Source organism: Symphodus melops, assembly GCF_947650265.1.
Source record: "Symphodus melops genome assembly, chromosome: 7".
Classification (NCBI taxonomy): Eukaryota; Metazoa; Chordata; class Actinopteri; order Labriformes; family Labridae; genus Symphodus; species Symphodus melops.
Window position 1 is genome coordinate 3522187 of NC_136697.1, and position 19739 is coordinate 3541925.

Below are 19739 nucleotides of genomic sequence, written 5' to 3' on the forward strand. Positions count from 1 at the left end.
TCGACTAGATCGCTCGTCACATGTTATTCTTTCAGAGAAGATTGTCAAAAGGGCCAAACAAGCCACATTCCTTTCAGAGTTTTTGACTCCAGGATCATTTCTGAGTATTCACCCATCCAGATATGCCTGAAAACCAAACTTTGTTATGTCTGAGGTCATAACATCACTCACCGCTCACAGCTCAGTTAATTTCAGCACAAACGTTGTCTTCTGGACTGTCTGTGCAGTGGATGAGATGTTTTCAGGTCTCTCTCTCTCTCTGTGGGTTTGTGATCGGGTGTCTCAGGGTTCTGGTGCTATACTGTGCTTAAATAACCTGAATTGCAATGCTTGAATTCTTCTTTAATCCTGACTCTCTACATGTTCTGCTGTAGCTTTACATATATTGTTTTTCAATGATACAAATATCTCTAACCAGCCTTCCTTTATATTTTTGCTAGACCTCCAGCTCTTCTGCTCAGCGACTTCACACAAAGTTACAGCAGTCGTCCTCCTCAGGATCAGAGAAGACACCTAACAACCAGCCAGCCAATCAGAAGCAGCCCACCCAGGTAAATAAACTCTAATAGAGGTGAGGTTAACAGATCTTGATCAGATTAGACGTGTGCTCTTCGGACAGCAGGTGGCACATCCTTAAACCTTTTTGAAGTATCAGAACATTTGACTGAAAATATATTCTTATTGATTAAGATCAACTTGTATAACTGCCAGATATTGACAAAGTTAAGATTTTTTATAACTTTAAAAAATGTGACTCATTTAAACAGCTCTTCAATATGTACTCAAAATATTGCCCAATAAGGTGGCAGTATTCTTTTCTAGACTGGTTTACCAGACGGCCATTAACATGAAGAAAAATCAGCAATCCACCCCAAATCCAACTTGTGTTTGGTCACACAGTGTTAACCCCCCTTAAACACAATGAAACTGACCAGCGCCTGATGAGTGTTGAAGAACGGCTGTTTGCTTGTCTGTTTTCTAAGCTAAAGGCTGGTTCACACGGCAAGATTTTAAAGTTGTCGGACGATTTCCAAAACTTGAGAGACCACACACACGGCGATAAATAATCTGAGGTTTTACAGTTTTGTTCGTACAGTGTGTGGTGTGTGATTTGTGATCTCAAATCGGGGATATTCAACATGTTGGATTGTTTTGGCCCGATCTCTCATCATGTGTGGTGTTTCCCCCCCGAGGAGAAAACGAGCACGAGCCTGTTGACTGTGACGCGTAGCCAATCAGAAAGCGAGGTGACGTATAACGAAAACACCGGCAGCAAAACAACAACAACTCACCTCCATATCATCATGTAGCAAGTACAGCTCATGCTCCCGTAGTCTCCGCTCTGTGACCGACGCCTCTTTTTAAAACATGTTTTTCAGATAAAAACAGCACAAACGATCCCTGTTACATCCTCTTCGTCCGTTTGTTGACTCTGGAATCACGTTTGATCTCGAGAGGTTTTGCGAGATTTCCCGTCTGATCGGGGGACGTTCGCGAGTGAAATCGGTTCATGTGTGGTGTGTTGATGTCGCCGTGTGGCCGCACACCACACACTGTACGAGCGAAACTGTAAAACCTCCGATTATTTATCGCCATGTGTGTGGTCTCTAAAGTTTGGGAAATTGGCCGACAATTTTAAAATCCTGCTGTGTGAACCGGCCTTTAGCTGAGTAAAGAAATTCACATGCAGTTATTGAACAAATCTTTTTGGAATGAGTGCTCATGTTTTAACTGTACTTGTAATGTTTAAATGTTGTTATATGTGTCTTATTGTGTAGAGAAGTTCTGTCCATCTGTTCTTTTTGGTGTTCTGTCTAATTCATCACCTGTTTATGTTGTGAAGGCTGTCAACGCTACAGACTTAACATAAACAGGTTTCAACCTTTGAAAGTCTTCACAGTTGGCCTTGCAGTGTGAGGATCATGGATGTAAAATTACGACCTTGTTATCAGACCCGAAGGCGGCACCTTTTCAGTGTTCCAGCAAAAAATCTGTGCAGCGTACTGAACATGCTCAGCGGGTTGGACAGGGTGTTGTTGGGATGTCACAGGTTTCCTTTGTTCAAGGAAACAAAAATAAAACCTCTATAGGTCATCAAATGACAGAGTAAAAGTCAAGTTTAGTGTTTGCAGTTGGAGATGTCCTGGAAACATCTCAACCCAACTTTCTTTTATAATGGATCTCTATGAGGTAAACTCTAGGCTAAGCTAAGGGTCAGCTCTGTAACAAGGTCTTCATTTCATCTATGGTCTGGATCTGGATGGTTTTGACCTGCATGTGACCTGCACGTGACCTGACTCTGACCTGTTTGTGTTCACAACAATCAGTCAACTGGCATTGAGGCAAAGACTTTTCTAAGTCTCTTGTTCCTTAAAGATGAGTGAGGCAATGGCAGCAATCATTTCCCCAAAATAACGAGACTCCTTCATCTCACACACAGCTAAGACCTGTCTGCCGTCCCCCATCCTTCGTCTGTCCCTGCAGGAGCATTATGTCCTGTAAGCCAGCGTATCATTATAGGGTGTTATATGCTCATCATGGGTTGCCCAAAAAACAAATAATAAAGCATTGCTCAGGTTGTAATCAGACCGTCCAGGCCTCCCAGTCACCCAGCTTCAGGTCCCTCTGTAGTTGCCCATGTAGGTGATATAGTTCCACCCAAACTAGTCTGTTGGTGGTACCTTTCCCAGACTCAAAGGCCACATACCCTAACAAACCAAACGGGGGGCGGTTGGTTCCGAAGCATCCGTCTCTGTCCCTCTGTCTGGATAATTAAATGACATTTAAGTTATGCTTAATAGACGAGTCTCAAGGTTGCTATATTGCCATACATGTTGTTGATATTAACATGACGTGTGCTTGCTTTGTTTCTGGCCTTGACTTCCTGTGTGGCTGGTGTTGACTTGTTTTGAAGCTTAGCTGATGAGACTGGTTGCTTTTGTCGTGTATCTGGGTCCAGTACTTTAACAGGATTTAAGGTTGGTGAGGTCACTTCAGGATTAACCCTTGGTTTTGAGTCTTACAAGGCTCGTTTACTTCTTCCCTGGGTATATCACCATGGTAACTAACACAGCACACCTAACCTGCTCCGGAGTAGGTTATGTTGGAGATAGGAAATCCACCTGTGAAAATCTCCACCCTCTGATCAATCAGATTTTTAGATTGTGGAGCTCCCTGATCGAGAGGGGGGACGACACTACATGTGTCCCACATGTACTTGATAGTCTGTTCAGCTAGTGATTATTTTTCATACATATCTTCCTTCATCCTTTAACAGAGACTGAAAAAGCAGCAGAGTCTTGAAGTTGTGTTTTAAGATGTTAAATGATGAATATCTTTGCTGACTTGTCTTGTTGTTGGTGTTGACTTGTTGCTGGTGTTGACTTGTCTTGTTGCTGGTGTTGACTTGTTGCTGGTGTTGACTTGTCTTGTTGCTGGTCTTGAGTTGTTGCTGGTGTTGACTTCTTGCTGGTGTTGACTTGTCTTGTTGCTGGTCTTGACTTGTTGTTGGTGTTGACTTGTTGCTGGTGTTGACTTGTTGCTGGTGTTGACTTGTCTTGTTGCTGGTGTTGACTTGTCTTGTTGATGGTGTTGACTTGTCTTGTTGATGGTGTTGACTGGTCTTGTTGATGGTGTTGACTTGACTTGTTGCTGGTGTTGACTTGTCTTGTTGATGGTGTTGACTTGTCTTGTTGATGGTGTTGACTTGTTGCTGGTGTTGACTTGTCTTGTTGATGGTGTTGACTTGTTGCTGGTGTTGACTTGACTTGTTGCTGGTGTTGACTTGTCTTGTTGCTGGTGTTGACTTGTCTTGTTGGTGGTGTTGACTGGTCTTGTTGATGGTGTTGACTTGTCTTGTTGCTGGTGTTGACTTGTCTTGTTGCTGGTGTTGACTTGTCTTGTTGATGGTGTTGACTTGACTTGTTGCTGGTGTTGACTTGTCTTGTTGATGGTGTTGACTTGACTTGTTGCTGGTGTTGACTTGTCTTGTTGATGGTGTTGACTTGTCTTGTTGCTGGTGTTGACTTGTCTTGTTGATGGTGTTGACTTGGGGGGGAGGCTGAGACACCCTGAAACACCCGCCTGCTTCTTCTTCCACTCCTCACTGTTCAGACTCCAACGATTGCCTGAAATACTTCTCCTCTTCCACCTGCTCCTCCTCTTCCTCAGTTGCATCAACCTCAGCACCTTCCATCTCCTCCTCTGGGAAGATCTCACTTCTGTCTGCAGCTTCGAACACCAACTCCTCTCTTACCTCCTCCACCTTTCCTGCCTCCTCTTCCTCCTTGGTGAACCACTCCTCAGTGTCTGCCTCAGCCTCCCCCCCTCTGTCTTGCTAGTGTTGACTTGTCTTGTTGCTGGTGTTGACTTGTCTTGTTGCTGGTGTTGTCTTGTTGTTGGTGTTGACTTGTCTTGTTGCTGGTGTTGTCTTGTTGTTGGTGTTGACTTGTCTTGTTGTTGGTGTTGACTTGTCTTGTTGTTGGTGTTGACCTGTCTTGTTGCTGGTGTTGACTTGTTGCTGGTGTTGACTTGTCTTGTTGCTGGTGTTGACTTGTCTTGTTGATGGTGTTGACTTGTCTTGTTGATAGTGTTGACTTGTCTTGTTGCTGGTGTTGACTTGTCTTGTTGCTGGTGTTGACTTGTTGCTGGTGTTGACTTGTCTTGTTGCTGGTGTTGACTTGTCTTGTTGCTGGTCTTGAGTTGTTGCTGGTGTTGACTTGTCTTGTTGCTGGTGTTGACTTGTCTTGTTGCTGGTGTTGACTTGTTGCTGGTGTTGACTTGTCTTGTTGCTGGTGTTGACTTGTTGCTGGTGTTGTCTTGTTGCTGGTGTTGACTTGTTGCTGGTGTTGTCTTGTTGCTGGTGTTGACTTGTCTTGTTGATGGTGTTGACTTGTCTTGTTGATAGTGTTGACTTGTCTTGTTGCTGGTGTTGACTTGTCTTGTTGCTGGTGTCGACTTGTTGCTGGTGTTGTCTTGTCTTGTTGCTAGTGTTGACTTGTCTTGTTGCTGGTGTTGACTTGTCTTGTTGCTGGTGTTGACTTGTTGCTGGTGTTGACTTGTCTTGTTGCTGGTGTTGACTTGTCTTGTTGCTGGTCTTGAGTTGTTGCTGGTGTTGACTTGTCTTGTTGCTGGTGTTGACTTGTCTTGTTGCTGGTGTTGACTTGTTGCTGGTGTTGACTTGTCTTGTTGCTGGTGTTGACTTGTTGCTGGTGTTGTCTTGTTGCTGGTGTTGACTTGTTGCTGGTGTTGTCTTGTTGCTGGTGTTGACTTGTCTTGTTGCTGGTGTTGTCTTGTTGCTGGTGTTGACTTGTCTTGTTGCTGGTGTTGACTTGTTGCTGGTGTTGACTTGTGCTGTTGCTGGTGTTGACTTGTTGCTGGTGTTGACTTGTCTTGTTGCTGGTGTTGACTTGTCTTGTTGCTGGTGTTGACTTGTCTTGTTGCTGGTGTTGACTTGTTGCTGGTGTTGACTTGTCTTGTTGCTGGTGTTGACTTGTCTTGTTGCTGGTGTTGACTTGTTGCTGGTGTTGACTTGTCTTGTTGCTGGTGTTGTCTTGTTGCTGGTGTTGACTTGTCTTGTTGCTGGTGTTGACTTGTTGCTGGTGTTGACTTGTTGCTGGTGTTGACTTGTCTTGTTGCTGGTGTTGACTTGTTGCTGGTGTTGTCTTGTTGCTGGTGTTGACTTGTCTTGTTGCTGGTGTTGTCTTGTTGCTGGTGTTGACTTGTTGCTGGTGTTGACTTGTCTTGTTGCTGGTGTTGACTTGTCTTGTTGCTGGTGTTGACTTGTTGCTGGTGTTGACTTGTTGCTGGTGTTGACTTGTCTTGTTGCTGGTGTTGACTTGTTGCTGGTGTTGACTTGTTGCTGGTGTTGACTTGTCTTGTTGCTGGTGTTGACTTGTCTTGTTGATGGTGTTGACTTGTTGCTGGTGTTGACTTGTCTTGTTGCTGGTGTTGACTTGTTGCTGGTGTTGACTTGTTGCTGGTGTTGACTTGTCTTGTTGCTGGTGTTGTGTTGCAGGCTGAAAGCAGCAGCAGTAAAGAAGTCGGGACTAGTAACTGTTCTGTCATTGCTTTGCGGACCTCTAAGATTCCTGGGTTATGTCATAATGTTCGGAAACACCCGCCTGCTTCTTCTTCCACTCCTCACTGTTCAGACTCCAACGATTGCCTGAAATACTTCTCCTCTTCCACCTGCTCCTCCTCTTCCTCAGTTGCATCAACCTCAGCACCTTCCATCTCCTCCTCTGGGAAGATCTCACTTCTGTCTGCAGCTTCGAACACCAACTCCTCTCTTACCTCCTCCACCTTTCCTGCCTCCTCTTCCTCCTTGGTGAACCACTCCTCAGTGTCTGCCTCAGCCTCCCCCCCTCTGTCCTCCCCCTCATTGTCTTCCCCTCCTCCTCATAAGTCTTTGATCCCTTCTCTGACTCTGTGTCGTCTCCTCCCCTCATCCAGCCAAATGTTGTCGCCATCCCACGCTAACATCGGCCCCTCCCACCGGCGGTCTCACAGCACCAGCAAGGGCCAGCACCAACTCGTCCTGGCCTCTACCTCCCAACAACGGTACTGCTCTTCATCCTCCTACTCTTCATCATCATCCTCACCCTCCTCCTCCTCCTCCTCCTCCCCTCCCTCGCCATCTTCCACCCTCGACCCCACCATTGCGGGTCACAGGAAGTGGAGTGTCTCAACGTCAGGATGTGACTCCCCCTCTAAAGGTCGAGGCAGAAAAAGCACCACACCTGCAGCCTCGACGAATGCACCATGAGGCGTTCATGAACCAGAGATGAAAAGGGCATTTAAACTTTCAGAGCTAATTAAGCGAAAGAAAATGGATTGATTAGCAATATGTTCCTACAGCAATATTGTGTGATGTTTACCTTTTAATACCTTTCAATATTTTGTGTTGTGTTTTTACAACCCAGGTTTGATCAGACACTCTGATATTTGTGTATGTACACAAATATCAGAGTGTCTGATAGTCCATCTGTTTGTCCTCTAGAGGGCAGACTTTATCCCTGTCCCTCATACCTCATCAGACCACATTCAGAGGCGTGAAAAATAGCCGTGGATTGCTACAGACAATCACAGGTGTTTTTGTTCCGTCACTTCATGTATTAATGTTTTAATGAAATATGTGTAAACAGAATTTATTTTTCAAACTAAGATAGTTTAAATAGATTCAGGCCTGTAAGCTGTTTTTTTAAAATCATTTTGTTTGAGAAACATTTTGTGTCTTTTAAAGCTACGAGTCCTGTGTTGTGATGTTAAGTATTCAGTTTACCCCAAAGTCGCTACAGAACAGTTTTTATGTCGATATAACTAAGATTGAAATACAGTGTTTTTCTTCCTTTCAACGATCTGTTAGTGCAGAAAGTTATTTAAATTAAAGAAATAAAATGTTTCTGTAACAATCAGTGACTTCATCCTCACAGTCTATACAGCTGCTCCAACATGACGGGCCATCATGTTGAACCGAAGAGAATCAAGGAAACGTTGAACTCCATAAAGAATAAAAACACTCAAACATCATCAAAGCTGCATACACAGAAATACTTGATTCTGATTGGCCAATCACGTGAAAGTTCTGTTATCCCAGGTTAGATCACTGTAGTTAAGGAAGACACAGAATGGGGGGCCAAATGTAATAACAACACACTCACTTGACATATTCTCTTACATATCATCAGTTACCGTCTTAATAGTGTCATGATCGCTTAGAGACAACGTGTTACACTTGTTTTCTTCTCTGGTGAGGATGATGTCATTCATGATTTGACCCCATGCTACCTCTCACTGTGTCTGTTTATGAAAACGTTCATTTTAATAATCACAGATTTTAATTTGAGACTGTCGGACTGTTTATATCTGATCATGTGTTAAACCTCTGCATGTCTCCATCAGTCTGCCTCCTGTCAGGGTGGACTGATCAATAATGTAAAAAATAATTACAAATAAAATCATCATAGTTATAATAAAGGGCTTCCAGAGTGTTGAACAATCACGTTTCCCTGCTTTATTTTCAGTGTAGTTCAGTGTGCAGCCAGCAGAGGGCTGCAGCTTCGATGTTTGAATCAACCTTTGGTGTTGAAAAATGACAACATAGAAGTGATAGAAGCTGCAGCTCATTAAGTGTCTACTCCGGGCTGGCTGCAAATGAAATGGACTTGAGCTTGTTTATATTCAGACAACTCAAAAGGCTTTCAGAATCATAAATACTTTATTAATCCCAGTGGGAAATTCGGTTGTTACCGTTGCTCAAAAACACAGTACAAAAGTAAAGAAATAATTTAAACTGTAAAATAGAATAGAGATATTTAAAAAAGGAATATAAGTACCAGATGGAATAATAAACTATGTACAAGTGCAAATGGCTTAAACTATGACGCAATGTTCACAGTTACTGGTATATACAATGGTAATCAATGTGAATATTGCACATTGTATTTATGGAGTTCAATATGACCAGTAGGTGTGTGACTGTTTTATAGACAGATTTCACACTGCAGGTCACACCGACACACTGATGGTAGAGGCTGCAGCAGAGTAAAGAGTCCATCAGTATGAACTCATCCATTCATACACATTCACACACTGATGGTAGAGGCTGCTGCAGAGTAAAGAGTCCATCAGTATGAACTCATCCATTCATACACATTCACACACTGATGGTAGAGGCTGCAGCAGAGTAAAGAGTCCATCAGTATGAACTCATCCATTCATACACATTCACACACTGATGGTAGAGGCTGCTGATCCACAGCCGCCATTCAGAAGTCAAGTACCTTACAAACGTTTCCAACATTTTCAGCAGAGTAAAGAGACGAAACTGGTCTGAATATCTACTGTATTTATCGGCACAAGGTGGGAATGCTTTAATCACTCTTCTGTTTTTATTTTATGAAGGATAATAGTTACTCAGGATAAAGGGTGGAGCTGACTCGACTGACAGGAAGAGTCGTTGTAGCTGTTTGTCAGGAGGCATTTAATCAGAGAGGACGTCTACCAGCAGTCCATCAGCGAGTGGAGGCCTAAGAGGGAAACACATAAAGAAAAGGCTAACTTGTATACTAACTAACATCTTCTGTATGAAAGGCTGTGGCTCAGTGGTGGTTGGACACATGGTTGAATATGACATGCTGTATAAACATTTAGCATTGGCTTCATTCATCACTAGAGGTCGCTGCTTGACCTTTCACATCACGTTATCCTACCAACATAAACAAACAAAGAAAATACTCCTTGTGAACCTTTTTGATCAAAATAAATTTATTAATGGGGAAAGAGGTGGATGTAAATATTTTATAGTGCAACATTTATGTTATATTGACACAGTGTAAAACGTTTGTTAAAGGTCATCTCAGAAGCAACAACAATTAAAAAGGCAACCAGTTCACAAAGTAAAGCACCCGATACGACATCACTGAAGAACACTTGGTCTCACTAAGGTGCTCTTTCAAAATAAAGCTGAACAAAAATCAGAGTTGGCAGTGGTGATACTTAAAATCACAATATTTACAAACTCATACGTATCAACACAAAGACTATTCACCTTGAATTCAAAACCACAAGTTAAACATGACACCATGATAGGTTCACAGCACTGACGATACTTAGTACACCTGGGAGTCCCCTGCCCTGCAGAGGTCTGGTTAATGTTGGCTTTTCAAAATAAAGGCTGGTAATACGTTTAACTCAGGAGGATCAGGACACAATTCATCCGTCGTTCTATAACAGAGGCGCACTCTGAACGTCGTCTCAATAAAGTGTAATCATGCTGATGTGAAGGTTTGAGGCAAGACTGCAGACGTGAGTTTGTACCAATCAGAATCCAGCATGACAAATGACATCACGGTCATAGTTTGAGCGACTTCACTGTAAAAGGTCATGAATAAATATCTGTTCTGAATCGGCATTTTTGGCCTTTTTTTTTTTTTACTCTCTTTGACTACCTGATGGAGTATTTTAAAATATATTTGTCCAACAAATCAGCGGTTTAAGAGACGACCTCCAAACAGCTCACTTTATAAGACGTTAAGGAGCGGAGGAACACAAAGGCACGACTACTGCAGTCACTAAAGTGCTTTGAAAGCATTGCAAACATCACTGATCCCGAACAGACGAGTAGTCTGACTTTAAGTCTGGATGTTACACCTGAAAAATAATCGCTCAGGTAACCATGGTAACCCTTAAAGGACAGTCAAACATCGGCAGCATTGAGGCCCTTCTCATTACGGAGAAGAGTAGAGTTTGGAATAATCAATAATCATGTTTGAGATGGTGATCACATTATTACTGATGTTACAATAAGATAGAGAGAGGGCTCGACAGCTGTTGTCTTTGTGTCTCATCATATCTTCAGTTCTCTATACTTGCATCCACACTTAGTTTTTTTCTGTCAGTGAAAAAAGCAGCCAGATGAAAACTAACTCCCTTTGTTTGTGATTTAAAAAGTCGGTGATATAAACAGCTGCGTCTTTTCTTAGCACCAGTGACCCTGAACCCTGAACCACTGTGAGCTTTCCTTCTGAGGAGAGAGTTCAGAAACAGCCACCAGCTGTTCCTTTACAAAACGCACGCTGACGCTGGGATGAAGAGCCACGGAGGAAATCACCAGGATGACTGTGGATCATCGAGGGCTCGTCACTAAAGAAGATTAAAGGCTTCCTTAGAGTTGAGGAAACTTTTAAAGCAACAATATGCAGGACTTCTGTTTCACCTGCAGAGACGTCGTGAGAAACCAAAGAACCACGTCCACCAACACGGATCAGTACTATTAGCGTCCATGTCCGTGGTTAAATGGCTGCATTGAGAGAAATCCTTTGTTACATGTAAGTGAGTGAAGCGGCTACATGAGACAGCGACGACACTGATAACAAGCTAACGAACGTCACATCTCAGTCTGAATCATCTGCAGGGATGTTCACTCCGCTCCCTCACTCTTCTTCTCTTCTCAGCGTTCAGCGTTCCCGCCCTCTTCCTCTCAGCTGGTGTGTCAAACGTCTGCGCGGTGAACTAGCGCGGTAAAGCTGAACACTGTTCTCAGGACAGGAGCGCGCTCTGCTGCAGAGCTGCATGTTGTTGCTCTAAAGATGCTGAGCTGGTAGAAACAGATGTTCGCTTTGAAGGTAGTTAAGTCCCCATATTGTCCACCTGTGTATACTTGAGTCAGTTATAGAAATAGATCCCACTGCTGTTAAAATGTCCTGAGACCCTTAAAAACATTAAGACTACTTTCTGAACATTTAAAGAACCTAAAGATGATGTGAGGTTCTTCAACCTGTGAAACGCAGCACACTTCACTGGATCGTGTTCACTACTTCAGTGGTGCTGTTAATAAAAAGTCACAGTGGTTAAACCTGTTTGTTAGAGCAGGGGAGGAGAACGGATCACGTTCCTGTCACGCCTCCTCCTTTAATAGAGTATTAAATGATCCTCAAACATCCACGACAACCAGGGTCTTCTCACCAGCCAATCAGCTCCCTCTGTAGATGATCGCACTATGATGAATCGGGACAAAGATTTGGGAACATCAGGAATCAGATACCGTGCATGTCTTCTCTTACACAGGTCAGCTCTGGGAATGAGCAGATTTAAAACGAATGGTTCAAAAATACATTTCAGCAAGAGACAACACAAAGACTGTGCATGCATGAGACCCTCAGTGGTTTGTGCAAATCTTCAAACATGTCAGACTGGACCTGTGCACACTGAAGCTGTCTCTTTGTTTTGGTCACTCTGGACAGTTTGTCTCTGTCGTTGTGCTGCTGCTGATGTTAATGGTCTTTGACTTTGGAGTGAAATCTCTCCAGTAAGGCTCTCAGGATGTTCCCTGGGATCTGCTGGTGCTGGTCTATCAGAGACTGGACCGCCTGCTGCACCTGCACAGGCAAAACCAAAGTCCGAGTCAGATCACAGGTAGGTGATAAATGAAGGTCACGATGACATCATCAGAAACACTCATCTGTTCACACGTCTCACCTCATCGTCTCATGTTCAGTCTGATCTGAGCAGCTTCTTTCTGGAAGGCTAATGAAGCGTTGCCATGACGACAGCTCTATCTGAAGTTACCAGCTGACTGTTTGTTGTTAAAGGAATCATTTTTAAAGCAACAAAACAACTTAATGATCTGTAATCTCTAATCTGTTTAAAGTTAGTGATGTCCTAAAGAAGGGCGCCGGTCTGGACGTCGGGGTCTCGTCCCTGATAACATCCTGCTCACACTGGGAGGTCGCCCCCAGTAAAGCCTCGCTTTTATTTTATTTTACACATCTTAACTCTTCACCTAAAAATAAATCAATCAGATTCGGGTGCAACCAAACTTGATCAGATCATCAAATATTGATACCTGCTGGTGGTGCGCAGATTATGGTTAATATTATTTGAGCTGTATTTGTTTTTTTTCTTTGACACCAGCAAGCCGTGAAACTGAACACTATGAGACCATGTGAAAAGCACAAACCAGAAAAACAAGATCTGCTGTGTTTCCATTGATGTCTGAGGGTCAGAGATGTCAGATGTTAAGCTCTACATTATGTTTGTGTGATTAAATCAATCAGACTAATAGTGTGCTGTTGTCTCCTTATATGAGCTAACACAACAAAGGCGTCCATGTTGCTTTTCTGGCTTGTTACCAGCTGGTGCAGGTTCAACATGGAGTGTGACTTCAGAGGTGAAGGTTCACCGCTGAGCACTTACTTTCTCAGCGAGCTCTGCAGCGTTTAAATTGGGGTCGTAGGGGATCGGATCACCAAGGAAGGTACGAAACTTCACAGGAAATCCTCCATAAACCGGCGCGGCAGGGAAACGAAATCTCTCGTACACCCAGCGATAAAACCCTGGAAACACAGAGACAAGACATGACATGTATTTACTGTACGTAACAGAGACTGGAGATCCCCTGCGTCAGGTCGGCACCACAGACTGTGTCAGTGGACGTAGACTCTTTTTTTTAAAGGGAAGCCAAATCAGAAAAGTCCAAAACCAGCGATGTTTAAATGGCCAGCAGGGGGCGACCTCCCTAAACGAAGTCTGACTGCATCGAGGCAGACGGTCTCCTTTTGAAATGATGATCTTATTATTCAGTCAGGTATGACGTTTGTCTTTCTGGATTCAGAGTAAAGCGATGATGAAGCAGAGTAACATGCACATGCACACTTTGTCCACATGGGGTCACTCCACACAACAAACACAGTTCAGTCACAGCTTCTCAAACTAAAAGTTGACCATCGCTTCACAAAAACACGCCGGTGACGTTTAAAGATTGTTTGAAGTTGGATGTTTTTAAGTTTATCCAAAAAGCCAGATTTCTTATTTTCTGTCTCACACAGACCAACAGTTATGAAGAAAAACAATCTGAGACACATTCTCTGTGTGTCTCAACACCACATCTTAGTAGAAACACTCTGGCTTATGGAGGACACACAGCACACTCCCAAACAACACAGAGCATCTCTGAACGTCGCTCTGATCTCTCTCTCTGGCTCTCACGGGTCCTTTGGGATGTTTACCGTCTTCTGCACTTACTTAAATTTCCCAGAGATCTGAAGCCTTCCCGCAGATTCTGAGTGAACATCGGAATAACTGGCTGAAAAAAAAAAAGATGTAAACAACATGTTAGAGAGACCAAACATACACCTGTCGAGTGCTTTACTGAAGCATACAAACACTGGATGGATTTAATTCAGTCAGACTGCTTTTAAGAAATAATGTCGCAGATGCAAAAATTCTCAAACATTTTCAACAAGTAACAGAGAGAATATCTGAAATATAATCTATAACATCATGGACTGAAACTTAAACAACACAAAGACAGCAGGTAGATCAGAGAAACAGTAACGCACCACTTGAGCGTCAATGGCGACCTGTGCAAAGCCTCTGCGTTTGCCCCAGAGGAGCGGGTAGGTCTCATCACTGAACAGAGCCTCCCGCACGCCACCGGGAGAAATCCCCAACAGGTGACCGTTCTTCAGTGCTCGCACACATTCCTGCTGAGGACCGTGAATCACACTGAACACCTCGCACAGCAACTTAAAACCTGCGGCAGCGGGACAGAGTGAGACAGGGTCAGCACGCAAGTGAGGAATTCAAGCATTAAAAACACACACTGTCAAATAATCGTTGTGTCAAACAGCAGCTAAAGTGTGAGGAGGCCAGTCGTATCTGCTGGGATTGTACGCGCATGCATCGGTACCTGGGATCTTGAAGAGGAAGTGGTCCGCTACAGAGTGGCAGGTCCGTCCCTTCTGGATGATGACACTAGCCAGGAAGTAGTAGTAGTCTATTGGAATGGCTCCATGATAGTACACGATCAGTGCTGGTCCTTTATCTGGAATCTTCTCCATACCATGAATCTCATAGCCTAGGAGAGAGAGAGACACGCCTTTAAAAACTCTATTTGTTTTTCTGTCAACCCACCTGAAAACACGTGACCCTAACGACCCTCAAATGACCCTCAAATGACCAGGTAAAACTAGGACAACGTCTGTCTGGGAGTAAATCAGGAAGCAGATCATTTCATGTTAAACGTGAACCGATGTGAGATTTTTCTTATAAACATTGTGTTGGGCTTGAGAACAGAAGGAGCTGGAGGAGATCTGTCTTCAATAACGCTAACCGTAGGAGCCATAATGTGTAATTTAGTGGGCGGGAAGCTAGACATAGATGATGGGTGGGTTTTAATATTTCCTGTTGACGGTCATCATAACCTTCATCGTCATCAAGCATCATCATCTTTTGACCTTTTGATCAGAATCATTTCCCTCTCTTGTTTCATAAATGAGCTGATTTGGACTTTGATTCACAGCTACGGGACGCTTCGTCGTCGTGTTTCACAATCAAACTTTGAATAACACAGTTAGGAGCTGGCTTTGTACACACACTGCACAACTTGAAAAGTTAGCATTAGCCCTCCAATCGCTCCTCTCAGGCTCAGCCAATCATTCTGCTTCTGACTCCATAAAACCAAAACACGGCTAAACTAAAGTAGAATCTTTAAAACTGCAGTTATTTGAATAAAGGTCACGATGCATCCTTCTCTTTTTCTGATCAGCCTTCCAGTAAAAGTGATCCTCCTTAATCACAAGCCTGCAGCTCATTATCAACAATGACATGAAGGTGTGCACTTTCACATGACAATGTAACTGTCTTTATTCTCATCTGGTGATATGAGTAATCATATATCTAATCACAGCGTGTTACCATGCCAGATGGCTCCATGTCCGTCCCACAGAGTAGCCAGGGTCTTCCTGGCCCCGTCCCACAGGTTGTTGCAGTAAGCTTCCCTCAGCTGATTCTTCCTCTATGGATGAAAAAGAGTTTGAGAGTCAGGCTCTGACTGATGACACTCACACACCAGCATGGAAGTGTGTGTCCTTCAACACTTTGAAAACAACAGTACATTAATGCACAGCTCCAGCCTGCATGTATGTACAGTTCTGATAGAGAAAGAGATACTTGTATTTAAATCATGATACTGTGAAAGCTGATACGGGAGTTTGAAGGCCACGAAAGCCTCATATTAAAAGATGTGAGGTGACAGGTTTACCTTATAGACATGGAGGAAGAGTATGGAGAGGTACAGGAGGATGACGATGAGGAAGGGCAGGATGAAGACGATGGCCAAAGGTGTGAAGACCCAAAGGAGGTACTCCAAAACACTCAGATAGTCCTCCACCTGACCCAGGCCTGCCCAGTCCTCCAACGCACGAAACACACAGACCTGTGGACCAGAAAGACGCTCAGGTCATCCCACAGACACATCAATGATCATATCATCATCCATATCATACACAGAAACATCAATGATCAAATCATCATCCATATCATACACAGAAACATCAATGATCATATCATCATCCATATCATACACAGACACATCAATGATCATATCATCATCCATATCATACACAGACACATCAATGATCAAATCATCATCCATATCATACACAGACACATCAATGATCAAATCATCATCCATATCATACACAGACACATCAATGATCAAATCATCATCCATATCATACACAGACACATCAATGATCAAATCATCATCCATATCATACACAGACACATCAATGATCAAATCATCATCAATGATCATACACAGACACATCAATGATCATACACAGACACATCAATGATCAAATCATCATCCATATCATACACAGACACATCAATGATCAAATCATCATCCATATCATACACAGACACATCAATGATCAAATCATCATCCATATCATACACAGACACATCAATGATCAAATCATCATCCATATCATACACAGACACATCAATGATCATACACAGACACATCAATGATCATACACAGACACATCAATGATCATACACAGACACATCAATGATCATACACAGACACATCAATGATCATACACAGACACATCAATGATCATACACAGACACATCAATGATCATACACAGACACATCAATGATCATACACAGACACATCAATGATCATACACAGACACATCAATGATCATACACAGACACATCAATGATCATATCATCATCAATGATCATACACAGACACATCAATGATCATACACAGACACATCAATGATCAAATCATCATCAATGATCATACACAGACACATCAATGATCAAATCATCATCAATGATCATACACAGACACATCAATGATCAAATCATCATCAATGATCATACACAGACACATCAATGATCATAAACAGACACATCAATGATCAAATCATCATCCATATCATACACAGAAACATCAATGATCAAATCATCATCCATATCATACACAGACACATCAATGATCATACACAGACACATCAATGATCATACACAGACACATCAATGATCATACACAGACACATCAATGATCATACACAGACACATCAATGATCATACACAGACACATCAATGATCATACACAGACACATCAATGATCATACACAGACACATCAATGATCATACACAGACACATCAATGATCATACACAGACACATCAATGATCATACACAGACATCAATGATCATACACAGACATCAATGATCATACACAGACATCAATGATCATATCATCATCAATGATCATACACAGACACATCAATGATCATACACAGACACATCAATGATCATACACAGGCACATCAATGATCATACACAGACACATCAATGATCATATCATCATCAATGATCAGACACAGACACATCAATGATCATACACAGACACATCAATGATCATATCATCATCAATGATCAGACACAGACACATCAATGATCATACACAGACACATCAACAGAGGGGAAAATCTGAAAACACACCCGAGGGTGGAGCATTGATCACACAGAAACAGCTGTGTGATGTTGGGTTTAAAGACAGACGAACACGCGTGTAGTCTGACATATGTCTGGTGGCAGAGTGGAAGGTGTAATCTGGATCCAGTGGGATTAAAGCGATCAGACAGGATTAGTGCTGGCTCATTGTCTCTGATTTATTCTCACCAGAGTTAAACCACGATACTGATCAATTATTTCTACTGGAACAAAAGAAGGGCATGACTACAGACAGGTTTTGCTTCTTTTTGATCTAAACAACCTGAGAACGTCCTTCGAGGATTAACTAAGGAACTAGAGGAGCTGCACAGTCAGTTAAAGAGACGATGATCAGGTAATCCAGTCCTGGGTTTAATCCAGATCAAACCTCCAGATTGTGATGAAATAGCTACGATCACATTGATCATTCACATCTGGATCATCCTGATCCCAGCAGGGAGTCAGACTGGGGATAGAAGTGAGCAGGGTAACGTGATCCCTGATAGACAAGAAAGTGGATTACCTGGATCATTGTCATCTGGATCACGCTTTTTAAACAACAACAACCAGAGTTTCAGCTCATAGGACTGGTTGTTAATATCGCTAGTAACAAGTCCGATGAGCTGAACCTCTGAGGAACCAGAGGATCATTATCTAAGTCTGTGAAACTTTTAAATAGTGAAGTATTTTCCAGAACAATTACATTTTGAGCTCACTAAGTTACTGAATCCAACGGCCACACTTTTAAACAGATGCCAATAAAACCTGGATCAGTCACACTGCATGACTAACTGTCTGACCTCCAGATCATTTCAGCTCACTCCTCCTCTCGTGCCTCGCCCTGTTGTGCTGCTGTCGGCTCTTTAAACCACTGATGGGACGCCTTGCAGAGAACAACACGCCTGTTTTTGTTATGACACTCTGAATGCTCACATATAACTGACCCATCGTACCAAAAATCTGCAGCATTTTGTGACTGCAGTCAAACTCCTTGATCTAAACCTGACGTGTGGTCCAGTTTTCTTAAACACTTTGAAAGACATCAACATAAAGAATGAACAGATGATACACTGTGAATGTCAGTACATGAAGGGACAGGGTGCATACCAAGAAGGACAGGGTGTCCTCTGCTCCCATCACACAGGACTGATTCCCACTGTCTGACATCCTGCTCAGGAGATTGTGTGTCTACAGGACCAGGACCAGGATCAGGACCAGGATCAGGATCAGTCAGACAGCTTCATCTGACTTCATCTGAAGGATCACATCAACTCTTGCTGCTACAAGCTGAGGGAGGAGGAAGCATGAATTGAGGTCAAACACTGGGCTCATATCTGTCTAAACCCTGGACACACACAAACATGTTACGTTGTTACACAATACCTGTTATAAATAAAACATATTTCTAGAAGAACTCAGAATAGATGTGAATGTAAATCAACTCACCCAGCTTTGAATCAAAGCTGTGTTGCTCTTTAGCTAGCTCCAGTGTTCAGAGATCAACCACAGACAAGAGAAGTGACAGAGAAAGCAGCGTAAACAACCGAGACGTTAAACAGGAAACAGTAAACGCGTGCTGTTGTCAACACGTCACCGGAATATAAAATAAAAAAACAACAACCTAGAAACCTATGAGACAATCTGACAGCTGACAGCTGACACTGTCCCTTTAAGACGCAGAACAAACGGACACGTTACGCGTTACGTCACACGGTTACCGTGGTTACCCTGGTAACAGTCATTAAGTAACGTTACAGCAACATTAAGCAGCACAACATACAACAGTGTTTGTTAGCCACCAGCTAGCCTGCCTCTCACTACGGAGGGGTTTGTATGTGACACGAGCAGGTGTTAAGAGGAAAAGGGTCCCCGGAACAAAAAACCCAGCCTGAGATAAGTTCCGGGTTCCACTACAAAGCTTTAAAACCCGGAAGACTCTTCATGTTGGATACAGAACCTTCAAACTAAAATCATCAAAACAACTGACAGTAGTATAAAACATTGTAAATCGATTTGAGCTTGTGTAATTATTTTCTAGTGTTCTGTTTACAAACCTGCATATTATTTTATTATCACACTTTAATTGAAATTGTACAAACAAGTAAAATATGGCAACATTTTTGATTTATATTTTAAAGATAGCCAATGGGAACAACTGTGATAATCAAATATGACATCTCGTAAAATAAATATAATAGAAAGCTATGGAAAAGAGGAAAATTATATTTAAAGAAAAACAATTATATACAAAGATAGAGATCAAAATAATTTTATTATTGTGTACTTAGTCTACTATTTTTAATTGTTGTATATTTTGTATTTTCCTTTTTCTGTAATGCTTCCCATACAAAATAAATGAAAACAAGACGATTACTTTCCATAGTCTATTTCGCCTCTTATCTTAAAAAATTATGTCATTTCTTCCCGTCAGTGTTTTGGAG

At 42.5% G+C, this 19739-nt stretch overlaps 2 protein-coding genes across 3 annotated transcripts in view; one reads left to right on the forward strand and one right to left on the reverse strand.

Moving 5' to 3' along the window:
- LOC306827171 (uncharacterized protein) overlaps positions 1-7972 on the forward strand; it is a 55071-nt gene extending 47099 nt beyond the window's left edge. Inside the window, exons 23-24 of the mRNA XM_079348840.1 lie at positions 441-551; positions 6017-7972. Coding sequence (XP_079204966.1) covers positions 441-551; positions 6017-6766 — 861 coding nt within the window. The 3' untranslated portion in view covers positions 6767-7972. The remainder of the gene's footprint in view (positions 1-440; positions 552-6016) is intronic.
- A 2579-nt stretch (positions 7973-10551) lies between these two features.
- tmem68 (transmembrane protein 68) lies at positions 10552-19721 on the reverse strand. Of its 2 annotated transcripts, XR_013779532.1 has the most exons (10): positions 18745-19721; positions 18406-18585; positions 15545-15718; positions 15199-15298; positions 14192-14359; positions 13842-14035; positions 13525-13585; positions 12697-12836; positions 11980-12076; positions 11791-11879 (listed from the first exon to the last, which is right to left on the reverse strand). XR_013779532.1 is itself a non-coding variant. In XM_079348414.1 (9 exons), exons 2-9 carry the CDS (start codon positions 18463-18465, stop codon positions 11775-11777), a joined length of 1002 nt encoding a protein of 333 aa, XP_079204540.1. In that variant the 5' UTR covers positions 18466-18585; positions 18745-19714; the 3' UTR covers positions 10552-11774. The 2 variants fall into 2 exon arrangements, 1 of the variants encoding a protein (XP_079204540.1); XM_079348414.1 differs by lacking the exon at positions 11980-12076 and having other exon boundaries at positions 10552-11879; positions 18745-19714.
- Between the last annotated feature and the right edge of the window lie 18 nt (positions 19722-19739).